The 15,540-nt window shown below is 35.3% G+C and overlaps 1 protein-coding gene across 2 annotated transcripts; it reads right to left on the bottom strand.

Annotated features, from left to right (window-relative positions):
* Window positions 1–414: 414 nt before the first annotated feature.
* LOC125869570 (chloride channel protein CLC-d) lies at window positions 415–13,988 on the bottom strand. 2 transcript variants are annotated; one of them, XM_049550044.1, is made up of 23 exons: window positions 13,531–13,988; window positions 13,211–13,283; window positions 9,246–9,467; window positions 9,107–9,153; window positions 8,924–9,022; window positions 8,499–8,573; window positions 8,081–8,169; window positions 7,538–7,678; window positions 7,393–7,463; window positions 7,231–7,310; window positions 6,930–7,079; window positions 6,046–6,105; window positions 5,877–5,951; window positions 5,092–5,243; window positions 3,558–3,693; window positions 3,345–3,476; window positions 2,764–2,841; window positions 2,626–2,681; window positions 2,421–2,507; window positions 2,177–2,333; window positions 1,854–1,955; window positions 1,570–1,616; window positions 415–788 (listed from the first exon to the last, which is right to left on the bottom strand). In XM_049550044.1, the coding sequence occupies exons 1-23, from the start codon at window positions 13,705–13,707 to the stop codon at window positions 713–715; spliced, it is 2,382 nt and encodes a 793-aa protein (XP_049406001.1). In that variant the 5' UTR covers window positions 13,708–13,988; the 3' UTR covers window positions 415–712. The 2 variants fall into 2 exon arrangements, with proteins under 2 accessions (XP_049406001.1, XP_049406002.1); XM_049550045.1 differs by having other exon boundaries at window positions 1,575–1,616; window positions 13,531–13,987.
* Between the last annotated feature and the right edge of the window lie 1,552 nt (window positions 13,989–15,540).

Consider the following 15,540-nt stretch of genomic DNA (forward strand, 5'->3'; position numbering starts at 1 on the left):
GGAAGAGTTGAAAGGATAAAATCTTCACTGTTTTTATGCCAAATCAAATATTTCAAGTATTCAACAATTACTCTTTTCGTTTTAGTCGATGTGATACAATTTTCTTTTCATACTTGTCATTTTACCCTTAATGAAAAGCATTTACAACAACATTGATTGTGGATAGAGTTTGACAAATTAACAGAGATTGGATCCTGACCTAAACAAAATTTTAATGTTTGTACACACACACTGTATATGCTGTGTGCCATGTGTAAATATGTTTCAAAAGATGTTGAAAAGATTGTCTTTTAACTCTTTACCACTCATAATTTGGTCAAAAAACATTTAAATTCCTTCAATGGACAATAAATGTGACACAAAGAGAGAGCCTCAGCTGCAAGAGGTCCTAAAGACCACAGAAATCCAAGAATATGTGGAACAGTGTCAACTTTCTTCCAACTATTGCTCCAAATGTTCCGTGAAAAGGAGCACAGCTTTTCAACTAATTTCTCATACACCATTTGCAAGAAATACAAAAAAATAAAATAAAAATTGAACTGATTGCTATAATAATCCCATGACTCTCAAGGGGAAATAAATACACTATACATTTCCTAGAATCTAATGACGATAGATTATGAAGTGAGATCTACTGCCACCAAATCTTGAGAGGGGACGCTGGAAGCTACTCTTCACTGCAGAAACAGCAGTGCATCGCTGGGATTCTATTTTAAAGAAGACCATCAAGAAGCGGCTGTTGTGCATCTCCTTTCCTCTTGATCACTCTATGGTTAGATTGTGTACCTCTGAATAACAAACAACAATGTCATGTAACTTGTTTCGATTTATAGGAGTAACAAACAAAAATGTCATTGATGGAATAATGACTCCTCTTTTTTCCATTTAGTCAGTAATGAGGTCTGCGCAAAAAAAAACAGTACAAGAATGCACAGGCAATGCAACAGGTGGTTGCTATTACAACAACCTTATTACAAGTAAAGGGAGTGCAATAGAGTTCATCAATCTGCTAGAAAATTTAACCAAGAAGGTGATAAACAGAAGAAAGATGACTTACATATGATGCACAACGGCTGTATATGATTACACTCACCTACTACCTTGTTTTTGGGTTTTTTTAGTTACTTGTTTTTATTACCTTTTGCCTAGGTTATCGTATTATTTGTGATTGTTACTATTCTTTTCTCCATTATTTTCAGCATGGCTTTTTCACCACTGTATTTCTTTTTTATACAGTTGTTTCATATGCGTTACTTGGGATGAGGGTCCTTCAGAAACAATCTCTCTACCTTCACAAGGTAGTAAGGATGCATACACACTATCCTCCCCAGACCCCACTTGTGGGACTACACTGGGTATGATGTGTTGTATGGCATCTGGACCAGCTGCCAGACCTTTTTTTTCATTTATGAGAAATATTAGTATGATTAGACATTTTTTCTAATTGTGTAGCAGCTGTCCCTGGACGCCTTGGAAAAATTAGGCGCACATCCACATAATCGAAACAGAATATTTTTTAAGTAAATCAAAACAAGATAGATGTCCATCAGTATGAATAAAGAAAGAGACCTTACACTAGTTGATTGGAGCTCTACGGCCGTTGGATCATCATTATCCTGCATTATAACAGATAGACTATTAACATCAATTAAAAATAACCACTTTTTTCAAATAGCTGCGAAATTCCCTTGTGAGTTAGCTGGTCCAACCCCAGTTGGCCCACAGGTTCGAAACTCCGGGGAGTATGGATCCACCCCTCTACCCTTAATACCAGACTTCGTATAGATGCATGGATTGAACTTAAAAATCACAACCTTAAATATAAATGAAGATAGGTGGTCTAGCAAAGGTACCTCAAGTATCAGATCTTTTCGGGTGATCATGCCAATAACACGAGCAGGACGTGGAACAACAAGTAAGTGCCTCAGTCCTAGTTGACGAAAAAGATTATAAACCTGTACCAGCAATAGAATGTCAAATTTTTTGATCATTTGCTGTTCACCATGGCTAAACTTAGAATCTCGGGCATGAGTGGGAATAAATTCTTGTTTTCAACCTTAAGAAAACAATTAAGACTACTTTTGTCATGTTGTCTTCAATTCCATGCAAGCGTTGACAAAATAATGCCTTGCAAAATTAATGAAGGAGCAACAATTAGAATAAGTTACAACGTTACCTTCGTTAATGACATGTCTTCAGGGACAACGTACGGAGACGGGTTTAAAAATGGGGCAAGATCAATGTACATCTCCAGATCATCTGGAGTGAAATGGATATCATGGAGAGATATCCCTTTACTAGAAACGGGTTTCACAAATTCACTAAGGTTGTGCCTGAGAAATACAGTATCTGTAAATTTCTCATGTAGTGAACAAAGAAGCACCAATAAGCGATCCTCAGTAATAGTTAAACCGAGTTACCTGATTGGCAAAAGATCACCTCTTGAATCACAGGGTAAAGGGCTATGCTGAAAATCAACTTTTGATTGTAGAAGTACCAATAAATGACTGCATAAACAACAAGATAGAATAAACATTTTGTTCAAGTCTACTGATTTCTGGCATTAGAAATCTGTTGTCTCCAAATAAGGCATCAATATCATAAAAGATCATAACTATCTCTCACCTTCTTAGTATAAGTCCAATAACAAGTGTCTCCCCACTTCTTGCGTGGTCAACAACCTAAAAATAAATGAGTCAGACGAATGGTCCAACATGCAGATAGCTTGCATTGAACAAAGCACAGGGACAAAGCTTAACTTACAGGGAACCCGTTGTGGTCATTGCTCCTCAAAATAGAAACTATATCTGCAACCTTCACAACCCGAGGGAAGTATACAACCTAAAAGATGCAGGAATTAGGGGTGTGATTAGCGAGCTAGAATTTGCACAGAAACTGCACAGGTGTGGGTCAGAAGAGTTTTTTCTTTTTTGAAATGGTAATAATTGTATTCATAAAAAACACAAAGGTAGTGCTGGGATTCTGTACAAGTGAGCAAAAAATCCAAAATATAACCCTCTTCTAATCTTAGAGGGACTCTATGAATTCTAGTAAATTTCTGCTTCTTTTTTAACATTAAGGTTACTAGTCATGGTCAAATCAGATGGTGCTGCATGAAGTAGAGTTCACTCTTGAAATATCATGGAATTGTTGCAATACAAAGCTGCTGCTTCACTTGCTTTTAGCAGAAATGCTAATTTAATAACTACAGCTAGAAAAAGGTAAAGAAACCACTAGTCGTCTTTAGCTCAATTCTGAAAAAAGATAGACATTCTGAACAAACAAGGAAACAAGCAGATGTTAGTTGGAGCAGAACATGACAAGGGCACTGAAGAAATTCTTACGTTTTGATTCCCACATGCCTCTTTTGCCGTCATATAGCGCATTTGATACTTTGGTCTAGATTCAAGTAATGGAATTGCCCTTAATCTAGCCTGTTCTTCATATAATCCTTCATTAAAAGCATCACCAACAGCCTACACATAGGTAACCCTTAGTCCTATGTGAATGAAAAGATAACCGGAGAGAATCGTAAGCCAGCCAGTATCAAAGCGCACCTTTGAGATGAGAAGAACCAGCATTATTAGAGGTAGAAGCTTTAAGTTGTTTGTAATCTCCACCATGATGACACAGAGAGATACAGTCATACGCATAGAGCCTCCAAGAAAAGATGCAGCACCTAGAAGAGCATACCTATATTTTCAACAAAAGAAGCTTAGTAGACTTTAGAGGTGAGTGAAGAGAAAGGATTACCCAGTGCAAGATTAATCATGTGAACAAAAAATCAGAATTCGAACCTAAAACCTTAAAGTAATGAGTGGAGTAGCTTAAAAAATCTGAACATTTCTTTTCTTTGATAAGATAAAAATATTTTGAACACCTACTAGCCTTCTCTTTGGAGGGGAGGGGGGAGGTAAAATACTTTTTTTCAATTAATTCTGTATAAAATGCAATCAATCATTTCAAAACTTGCAGATTTAACGACATCAAAGTTGGTGGAAGATCAAACCACTTTCAACTGGTAATTTATATTAATTGCCATCTATGACACGAGCCAGTCTGAACTGACTAATGTTGCAGAATCAGAACCGTTTATTTGCTTATTGATTAGACATCCCGATGGACAACACCAGAAACTACACAATCCCAGCTATTGCAAAAAGAGAGTACGACACACCACCATTAGTAACTAAAAAGAGATTATATTGATGATCATCCACAGCATTAGTCAAGCCAAGCTGATACAATGCAGAAACACTCCCATTTTCTTTGACACCATTGTAATATGATGGCTCTGCAGAGGGAGGTAAACTGCAAGGGAGATTCTCAGAACGTCCTCTGAGACTAGGTCTAATTTTGTTAAACTAGAGTGGAGGCCTAGTAATTGACTTTCTTCTCGCACCCCCACCCCCAATACACCAGAAGAAGAAAAAAAGAGAAACAAAATGAATATAGGACTTCCAGACATGGTTGTGGTTTTGATCAAGTGATTCTCATCCTCCAATTGTTTACTGTATCAAAAATCAAGAAGCATACTATGCTCTGTTCCTTGAAGTTCAGGGGATCTGCTTCAGTCAATTGTGATACCTCACCTCTTTAAGAAGTGATAGATGAGAGGCCAATAGTGATCATGTACTTAATACTCGGAGGAACTCAGAATTAAGCAGAACACACTTTTTGAACTGAAGGGGAAAAAATAACTTAATTCCAGTATGCCTATGTCAAAGCTTTCACCAGAAAACCCGTTTGGATTGACTTAAAAAAAGAAACTTTCAAGTCAAAAACAAAAAGTCAAAGTGAAATGACTTTTAAGTCAAAAAATAAGAAGTAGGGGGAGGCCTACTACTGATTTTTAACTTATTTCAAGTCATTTTAAACTTATTTTAAGTTATTTTTAACCTTGCCAAACACTTCCTAACTTATTTTAAGTCATTTTTTGACTTATTTTAAGTTGTTTTTATATTTGTCAAACACTTCCAAAAGTCAAAAACGGACTTGAAAGTAGGATTGACCAACTTTTAAGTCAATCCAAACACCCATCTATAATGTATAATGCTAAAACGAAGGAGTAAATAAGAAAGAAATGCTTACGTCCCCTCTTCAATGTTCAGCTTCTTATAAAAGCTAACCACAAACATGCCAACAAGACGTCCATAAGTTGATCCTATCATGATGCCTGGCACAAACTGACCTGCTGGAACTGCAGTTCCAAAGGTTACCACTGCCAAGGTATAAAACATAACCTGAGAGACAAATACACCAACCATTAATTTCCCACATAATTGTAACCCATTAAGACACGAGAGAGGTTTTTGCTATAACTTTCTTCCCTGAACTGCATAAACATCAGAAAAGAGTGCACTTAAGCACAGAACTCTAGCAGTATTGGCAGATATGCACAAAATTTGAAGAGTTGAAAAAGACAAGTGTTTCATGAATGCACGCTATCCAAAGTGTTTCCAGTATCAATTAAAGTTCACTCAACACACCCTGAGCACAACAATAGCATTTTGTGGCTCTGAACACTATTTTTTTACTATAGCTTTTAAAAAAAAGGAAGTTCAAGTGCAGATAAGAAAATCCTATCCCACCCCACAAGAAACTCACCTCCCGGTAAAAGGAAGAAGATTTTGAATTAAACTCAAGACGACATTACCAAATTTTTTACAATGTTAAATTTCAGAAACAGCAGCTCTATGGGGATCTCAGATTCTCAATACTGATACCATAATTTGCTAAGTTTTTCAGCACATGAATTTTCATGCAAATTAGCAATTACAAGTTCACCCAAATGTAAAAGTCGGGACGAACACATAAAATACATGAAGCTGTCATTCACATAAATGGGAAGGGAGAAAGTTAACAAGTATCAATACCAAAAATGTCAGTAGGCTTTGAGCGCTGAATTCATGAGCTGTCTTCGCACTGAATAAATTTCTTATAGCGTCATCCTGCAGACATGTATGATACAAGCTCCATCAATGAAAAGGAAAATCCATAACTTTCTATTTAAAATAAACACAGGTTCAGGAATTGTTTAAAGACCTGAGTGTTGAAGAATATGGTTGCGAGGTCATTGTACTCCTTGTTGTTCTGACAGTAAAACTGCAAAATGCACAAAATCCAAACATCACCAACAAAAGAAGAAAGCAAAATTGGATATCAAGAAAAATACAGAAGCAAATAACAATACAACACAACACCACAAGGAAAATGAAACATTTCAAGATATTTCAGTGAAGCCTGGAATCGGATTTGAGCTTTCAGCACATAATACTTATTTTTTTGAGAGAAAAAACTGTATAGTACTTATTTGGATGTTAACTTTCAGCACATAATTAATCAAGCCAGGATCATAAATCAACTGCTAGTCCTGGATGGAGTATGCATAACAGATTTGAATGCACCTTCAATTGCTTACAGCAAATGCCTAATTATCATAAACAGGTTCTAATTTAGAACTTTCTACTTGGAGCTAGAGGTTCAGCTATCTAACAAAACATAAGACTTGAAACAAACATGACAATAGAATCGTGGAACCATATCCCAGAGACGGTACACATTTTACTCTACTTTTTCACAAGTGATTTATATGTACAAGGCACCCAAGCAGGACCAAGCCTGTATTGAGGAAGAATATAAGAAGTATCAATAATGACCATTGAAAGAATAGGTTAGTTAAGAATTAAGACAGTTGACTCTACTCTTCCAGATGTCACAGCTTGCGGCCCCCATTAATAGCCATTGATAGCTTGATATGCATTAAAACTGTATGTGCATAGGATTTAGAAAGGACGACCACATGCAGCATAACAGATTTCAAGCTTAAAAATATGATAAAAATAAAATCATAAAAGCTAAGTAACAGAAATTAAATGATTGAATAAAGATAAAATAAAACAGAAGTCATAAGTCATAGAGGATCTTACATTGACATAATTGCCAAACATTCCCGGTGCTTGCGGACATTCAATGCCTGAGTTAGCATCGGCTTCAGGGCACGGAGTACATCTTCTAAAGAGTGGCAATCCAAATGAAATAGCTGAAGTTATCACAGAGATGAGACAAGCTTCAATAATCTGAGAGTGGCAGGCCACAAAATTAGTTCATCGACCTTAGCAAGGAAATGCATACTCATTTTCAAAGATGAGAATATACAACTGCAAGAATTTTTATTATTTTTTTTTTTTGATGAAGTAAGAAATTCTTGTTCTTAATAAGTAATCTTACTTTCACACGAATTCCTTTCTTGTGCAAATAATTTCTACGCCAGTGTGTCATATAGAGAGTAAGCTGATTGAATAACGCTCCTGCAAAAGTTAATGTGTGACCAATTAATTTACGGGACCATATTCTCTGGTATTTCAACATCTTAATGTCAACCATACATACCAAGGAGACCTCCTATAACTCCAATAACTGCCATGGGCAACAACTCCTCAAAAGAATAGTCCTCTTGACCACTGAGAGAATTGTAAGATGTCAAAAGTGTAACGAGGATATAGTGTAGACGACCTAAATGAGTTCAGAATCTAACCCAGAGATATCCCATATAATGAAGCCACCAGCGCCAAAATGACCACAGTTTCCATCTTTACACCATCCCATTGCTGTACGGACAACAACAGCTACAATTGCAGAGGTAAAGAAGACCCGCCACATTAGTTGACTCCTCCACCTTTTGATCAATAATGAAACAACATATGATCAGACGGCATTTAATTTTTCACAGTGCAGAACATGCTAATGACTACTAAAGTGAAAGTAAAAGCATTGTGTTGTTTATGATTGAAAGAATAAAATAATTCAAACAGATTATAGTTCCTAGTAAAGAGCACCACATTCAGAAAGGTACAAAGTGAAAGCTAACCGTGCTTATTCAAAAACCAGTCTACCAGCTAATATGACGATTAGTCATAACAGCAATGGGCTTAACATTGATGGTTTAGACTTTAGATACTCCTCATTAGTGATGTCAGAAATAGAAGTATGCAGAAGTAGAAATTGTTCAACAAGGAAAATATCTCATAAATTGCACTAGATGTACATGAAAGAAGCTCAAAGGAGAGATGAGAATTACCAAGAAGTGACCTCTTCAAGAGCAAATAATACACCACCTACTGGAGCTCTAAAAGCAGCAGCAACTCCAGCAGCACATCCACAAGTCACCTGAGTCAACAAATACAAAGGAGTAGCACTTCTTAGAGCACAGGAAACCCCTCTCATCATGAGAACTTTAAAAACCAGATCTTAGCTTTCATCTCCAAATCTTTTTAGCACTTCCTAAGATTCATAAAGAAGTTGACACCTCAAGTAAAAAAGAAGAAAAGAATGCATTTAGAATGTTCAGCTAGATTAGTACCTCAAGCTTTAAACGGTCTAACCTAGATTGGAGAGAGTGATATCATTTTTACAAATTCTCACAGATCCTTCTCACAATTATATGGATTGATATTATATTACAGGTTCAGAGATCCAAAAAGACAACAGTCACTCACCAAATCACGACGATCCCGTTCACTGCTAAAAACTTGGAGCCACCTTGACCGAAGGTGATATTTTGTGGATCCTCCCTGTAATTACATCAAAATACATGAACATTCAGCATGATGTTTGGAAGTAAATACTGAACATATTTTAGATGATCACCAATACAGAACAAGTATCAGATCTTTGATTCAAATGACCAGGTAAAACAAACAGAACATAGAATCAGCAACAAATATTTCATTGCCAAAACTCAGAATATAAGATGAAATTTGGACTCATGAAAAATCAAAATGTGAAGTGCAGTAACAGAGCATAGAATTCAGTAACAAATGTTCCATTGCCAAAACTAAGAAGAATATAAGACAATTTGTATTCATGAAAAATCAAAAAGGGAAATGCAGTTATAGAAGAAAAAAGTAGGAGTAACACTCACTTGTCCAAGCAAAGAAGCAATACAAGCACCAATATGTACAAGAGGCCCTTCTTTGCCAAGAGCAAGACCACCTCCCACTGAACCTATGCTTCCAAAAATCTAAAGACCGAGTAAGAATAACAACAAATTATCTGATTAAGAGTGATAGATAATCCCGATCAAAGCTTAGGTGTGCTATCATACCTTTCCAATCAGAGTTCTGAAAAGGAGGATACCATGTGTGTCAATTCCTACACATACAGACCAAATGAGTAACCCAGAAGATATTATCCTCACCAGAGATTTAACAATTAATACCAGAAAGTGCAAGCGTACGGCGTACCATTTAGATAACCCTTTATTTCAGGAATTCCTGATCCTGACGCTGCTGGTGCAAAGCATGTGATAATATATACAGAAGATAATACTAGAACCAGGTTGATCAAAATATACACCAAAAATCCGGCAAAGTATGACTTCTGAATAATTTGAAATGTCAATGAGAACTTCCATCCCGCAAAATTTTCAACAGAAAGATTAATAAAAACAGCAGCAAGTCCTGTGCCTGAGAGCAAAGGAATAGGAACTCAGTTCATGAGAGAGCGACTATTAGATCTAATGCTTATTGAAATACACAAATAAAAGAGGATAAGATTACTAGAACGAAATGGTAGCAAAGTTTTGCTCACTAAGGCATGTTATTAGTTCTCATAACTCCACCATTTCAGAACACAACAAGAAGGGAATATGAATCACAACCCTCCAAAGTATTAATCACCAGATTTTCTATAATTGATATAAACTCATGGCTCACCAATCACCCATATACTCCTACAACAAGATCGGACCTAACATCCACGTTGAAGGACAGGATTCAGATGATGAATTAAACTACTCCGAAACTTCCAGCCCATGAAAAGAGAACCATTCCATCTGGAGAAGGGCTTTTCCTAGAGAGAGAGAGAGATTACTTCTGAGGAGCTAAACTATGATAAAGCTCCAAGTTGAGCCAGAAATATAATCATTTGGCAAGTTCCAAAGGGGCACTGACAAGTTCATTTTCTAAAAGCTTTTCTACACACCTAAGCCAAGGATAATGCACATTGCATTTGGAATTTTACATGAGAAAATTGTAACAAAAATTTGCTGGTCAAAAGTACCTGTTTAATAGTTTGGAAAATGATGTATAACTCACGAACTAAAATATGAAGCATTATTCAACAAATGAAACCGCCAAAATGGACTTTAGCACTATAGTCTCATTTGCTTAAATCAATTTTCTCTCATTTGCTTAAATCAATTTTTTCTTTCTTTTTCCTGAGAAATGGTAAGGTTAAAATCAAGTTATTACCTTGATGGCTTGTATACAATCATTTATTCTGAAATACGTCTGACTATCACAATAACTATTTACGCTATATAGTATATACTATATACAATATAAGTTGCAAATCTCAGAAATATTGATTCTTCTTTAAACGTGAGATGCCATTCATGAAGAATAAGCTAACCCCAGCACAGTAATTAATGGTTTTTAAGATATTCTTTTACAATAAAATGGAGGACTTTGATTTTAGGGAGTCATTTATGACCGAGTAGAGGCTAATCAAAGCAAAAGTAGAAAATTTAATTTCTCATTTTTTGAATATTAAAAGCTCTCATCTATATAATAAATCAAATACCTACCCTAGAAGGGAAGAGCTAGCTAGGGGTCCCAAAACAGAAACAGAAAACAAAAGAAAATGTTGTCTTAGCTTTAGATCTATATTTGTCTTGGCTTAACATTTATAAATAATAACATCAACCAGGCAAAGACTAATCAATCAATCAACTACTCCACAATCCAAATTAGTTTGGGTCGGGTATATGGATCCTCCTCCTCAATTTTTCTGTTCCATTTTATTCAGGACATGCAAAGATTAACAAAAGATGTCTTTTCAAGATTGCCAGTTCTCTATTGCTGACGATATAAGCAGGTAAATAAATAACCTATTCTTCCTCCAATAATGTCTCAGCTCAAGTTTTAATATGGTCAACAGTTATGTGTCAACCTATTGACATGCACCATACAGGAGTCAACAAAACAAAATAGTTCATATGACACGTGTGATTCTGGAAATTTATTTGTTCTTCTCAACTCTATTCTCTGTCCCTTGATTTGTATAATGCCACCTTACTATCGATGACCTAAATATTAGAAGGACTTGCTCAGGCGCAATCTTGAATCGTGTGAAAATAGATCCTCCAAATGTCTTATATGAAGGCTAAACAACTGAGTTTTTTCTTGCAACAGGCATCAAATATTCAAGATTGCAACAACTTCATGGGTATTAAACTACCAAGCCACACTTTAAAAGTTTGGGAGAGGGTAATAGAGATGAGGATGAGGATGAGGAGGGATGTGTCAAATACCAACGATCAACTACGGCAGCCATTCAAACATCTTCTAAGGAGATTTTCAGAGCAATATACAGAGACGAAAAGAGACTTACATATTGTGTTCATAGACTTAGAAAAGGCATATGACAAGGTCCCTAGGGAGAATTTATGGAGATGCTTCGAGTTTGGAGGTGTATATGTGGCATATTAAGAGCGATTAAAGACATGTATGATGGATCCAAAATTTGAGTAAGAATAATGGAAGGAGACTCGGACACATCCCAAAAGTTGCATCGTGGATCAACTCTTAGCCCCTTTTATTGGCATTGGTGATAGATCAATTGGCACAACACATTCAAGGGGAGGTACTATGGTGTATGTTATTTGCAGATGACATAGTATTAATTGACGAGACACGTGACAAATTTAACAATAGACCGGAGGTTTGGAGACATACCCTAGAGTCTAAAGGTTTCAGGTTGAGCAGGACTAAGATAGAGTATATAGAGTGGTCAGTGGCGAATCACATGAGGCGGGTGTGGAAGTTAGGATTGATACACAATATCTTGGGTCAATAATACAAGGAAATGGGGAGATCAACGATTAGAGGAGTGAATGACATAGAGGCTTACATTTGATGTCCTATGTGATAAGAACGCGCCACTAAGATTTAAAAATAAGTTCTATAAAGTGGATGTTACACCAACTATGTTGTAGGGGGGAAAGTATTGATCAGTCAAGAATTCACACGTTCAGAAGATAAAAGTAGTGGAGATGGGGATGCGTAGGTGGATGCGTGGGCACACAAGGAGAGATAAAATTAGGAATGAATATATACTAGGCAAGGTGGGAGTGGCTCTAGTGGTGGACAAGATTAGGGAAGCGAGACTGAGATGGTTCAAGCTTGTAGAGAGGAGGAGCACATATGCCCAAGTGAGGAGGTGCGAGAATAGGTTTAAGGAGAGGTAAAGTAGACATAGTAAGAATTTTGGAGAGGTGATTAGACACAAACCATTGTGGACCGGCTTTCATAAAGCACCTTTGGGCAGCAACTACTATTAGGATCCAATTTCGAGATCAATTTGACAATGGAACACTTTAAGCAATGATCTTATCTATGTCAAATCTCTTGATACGATACAAAAGACAAGCATCTTACAATTTTCATGATCAATTGGATCCTGCCATAAAAGCAGGTACCAGGGAAGATCACTATGATCGTTACTATAGTCATATCGAAGAGATGCGACAAAGTGATCAGATCATTGCAGGAACCTGTAGGTGGCTTTGTGATGGAAATGCACTTTTCACCCAACTTCCCAACATAGGGGTCTAGCTTTCTTCCACGCGTGGCACATTTATAGCTCACTGAGGACACGACCCTAAATAGGAAAACATGGAGGTCAAAAATTAGGGTAGAAGTTTAGTAGGTAGTTGAGTGATCTCTCTCTTTCCTGTGGGAAAGCATGGTTCTAGCTTAGAGCATCTTGTCTGCTACCTCTTCTACATATCAATATCTTTATCATTGTTCTATTATTATCTTATTCTTCAATTGTATTACTTTTGTTGTTTCATTAACTTGGGTTATTTTTACTATTTTGTTGTCACAACTTTTCTTTCTACCGTATTTCCACTATATCTTTTGTTCTTGTATTTGCCAAACCTATTTTTGAAAACACTTTTCTTGAGCCGAGGGTCTATCGGAAACAACCACTCTATCTTCATCAAGGTTAGAAGTACTGACATGCAGAAAACTGGTATCATAAACTTCCATTCCTTCCCACACTTCCATGTGAAGTAAAAAATTAACTCCAAACAATTTTAATTTGAAGCAAATGGGGTACCAGGGACAAGAACATACCCTAGATAATCTATTTCTATAGGGCATAAAGAGAAATAACCATAGATTAAGTTGATAAAATATCTCACCAATTCCAATTAGTAACGCCAAGAACCACTTAACCAAAACAGCATATCCCATATAAAGCTTTCCTCTTTTAGCCTGTCCATATAAAACACACATCAAACACAACTTCAGCTATCTTATTTTCCAAATGTAAAACAATTAGCCTCTCTTTTTTCCATTTACAATACTAGTATAAACTATAAAACAAGTATATTTAGAACAATAACTGAGCATTTCTGTCCTAACATAGAACTAGTACTTTTTTTAATAAGCAACATAAAGCTGTCATCTTTTTTTGTTGAAACAGAACAGAAAAAAGACTAGAGCTTTAGAAATGACACACCTGCTCTTCCCTATAAGCAAAATTTTCAACAACTTCATAATCAAGACTTTCCACAGTGCTCCCATTGCCCTTTCTTGATGGACCCACCTCGCCAACTTCCTCCTCCTCTGTCGCCGGAATCCGTGACCACATCAGCTTCGCCGTCTCCACCCCGTTTTGAAAATGATCTGATAACATCTTCCACCTCCCTGATACACTATATATAGTGTCTTATGAACCCCCAAAACCTCAAAAATTCGAACCCCTCGTCGAATAACCCCAAAATTAGAGGCGAATTTTGAGAAAATTGGGATCAAGATTGGGTTTTTTTGGTTTTTGGGTGTGAATGTCACTTTAGGGTGATGAGGAATTCCTTTTCTTCTACGAGAATAATGGAGGAAAGTGACGGATGCGTATAGGAATGAACTTAGATTCGTCAAATTTAATGTATTCTGCCAGTCCGGTGAGTCCACCAGAAGTTTACTCTCTTTTTCTTGGGGTAAAATTATATTTTGGGGGAGATGGGAGTTGTTTGAACAAAATCAAAATTATGCAAAAAAAAAAAAAAAAAAAAAAGGAATTTTTCTTTAAAATAAAATAAAAAGAAATTAGTTGAATTCATGTTAATTTAAGTTTAAATATTTTAATTTTCAAATCATACTTCATATTGCAAATTGCAATTATAATGGAGTTTATTCTTTGACAGATTCTTTGGTTACAACAAATAAGTATAAACATGAAATAGCAAAGAAATTTTTATAAATAGTTATAGTTTACCTAATTACAATTTAGAGTAATAGTTTTAGTGAATAGAAAGACGAGGAAGATTGAAAAATGTAGAAGAATAAGTAAATGAGATTAAAAAAAAATAAAAGAGACGAACAAGTTGAAATATAACATGTATCTTAATTTTCTTATAAATAAAATCATGCACTACTATTCTTTTATAACTATTCTTCAACCAAAAGACTCATTAGTGGACATATCATATATGAGCCACATAATTATTATTGCAAAAGATACTTTTATAAGAGTGAATTCAATTAATCATGCACTACAATTCTTTTTATAACTATAAAAGTAGTGCTTTTATATTTAGGATGCTATCCAAAAGGGTCATTGAATATATTTTTAATAATTTTGAATTTTTAAAACTTTATTAAAATTAAGCACTTTTGATCACCATCAAATACGTAATAGAATTTGATTGTTAGATTTTATGAAAATCGTGAAGAAAAAGGATAATAAAATGAATAACACATTTTGAGGTGTGATTTTTACATTTTGGTGTATTTTGGATTTGATATTTCAACTTTTAAGTGTAATTTTTGTTGTTTTGGTGCGGCTTTTAGTGTAACCATTTTTGAGATTTAATGAAATATGTTTGGTAATTTTAGTTACATTTCTTTTACACATTTTCTATTAAATCTAATATTCAAAGTTATTAAATATTTGACAGAAATAAAAAGTACTTATTCACTTTGACAAATGTAGAGGACCGAATTTGCTCAGAAGTATATTTTAAATGACAACTTTGAATATACCTCAACCATAATGGACCAGTTCAATCACTTTCTTGATCACATCATTTTGCTATCCTTTTATATTTTGATAAGGTTAATAAAAGTGGAAATGGACTAGGTAGCCACTTTTATGATCGATGTTAAATAACGCAGTTAAATAGCAAAGAAAGAAGAAAAAAACTGTAGTAATGTTTTTCCTTCTAATATTTCGAAGTGTGTGTTTCATCGATACAAGGAATATATATAGAAAGTAAGAGTGTATTTGTAATCCTTCAAAATTATCAAGAAAATCTTCAAAGTCGTGAAGTGTGGATTTGCTATCGGACATCCACATTTCATTATTTACAACAGTTGTAAACGTTTTAATACTTAGCCACAATTTAAAAGAGCGTTGATATTGCTTATTCTTCCTCTCACTCCTCAAATTTCATGATAATGTATTTTGAAATTCAATTTTTTAGTTCAAAATATTTATTGAAATTTTGTTACTTATTTAAAAACTTCGGAT

The sequence above is a fragment of the Solanum stenotomum genome, chromosome 7 (genome assembly GCF_019186545.1).
Source record: "Solanum stenotomum isolate F172 chromosome 7, ASM1918654v1, whole genome shotgun sequence".
Lineage (NCBI taxonomy): Eukaryota > Viridiplantae > Streptophyta > Magnoliopsida > Solanales > Solanaceae > Solanum > Solanum stenotomum.

Coding starts and splice junctions, on each gene's coding strand:
- LOC125869570 (XM_049550044.1), bottom strand. CDS start 13,707: ATGTTATCAGATCATTTTCAAAACGGGGTGGAGACGGCGAAGCTGATG. Junction 2,842..3,344: donor AGGCATGTGGGAATCAAAAC/GTAAGAATTTCT, acceptor TGCATCTTTTAG/GTTGTATACTTCCCTCGGGT. Junction 789..1,569: donor CTCCAATCAACTAGTGTAAG/GTCTCTTTCTTT, acceptor TTTGTTATTCAG/AGGTACACAATCTAACCATA.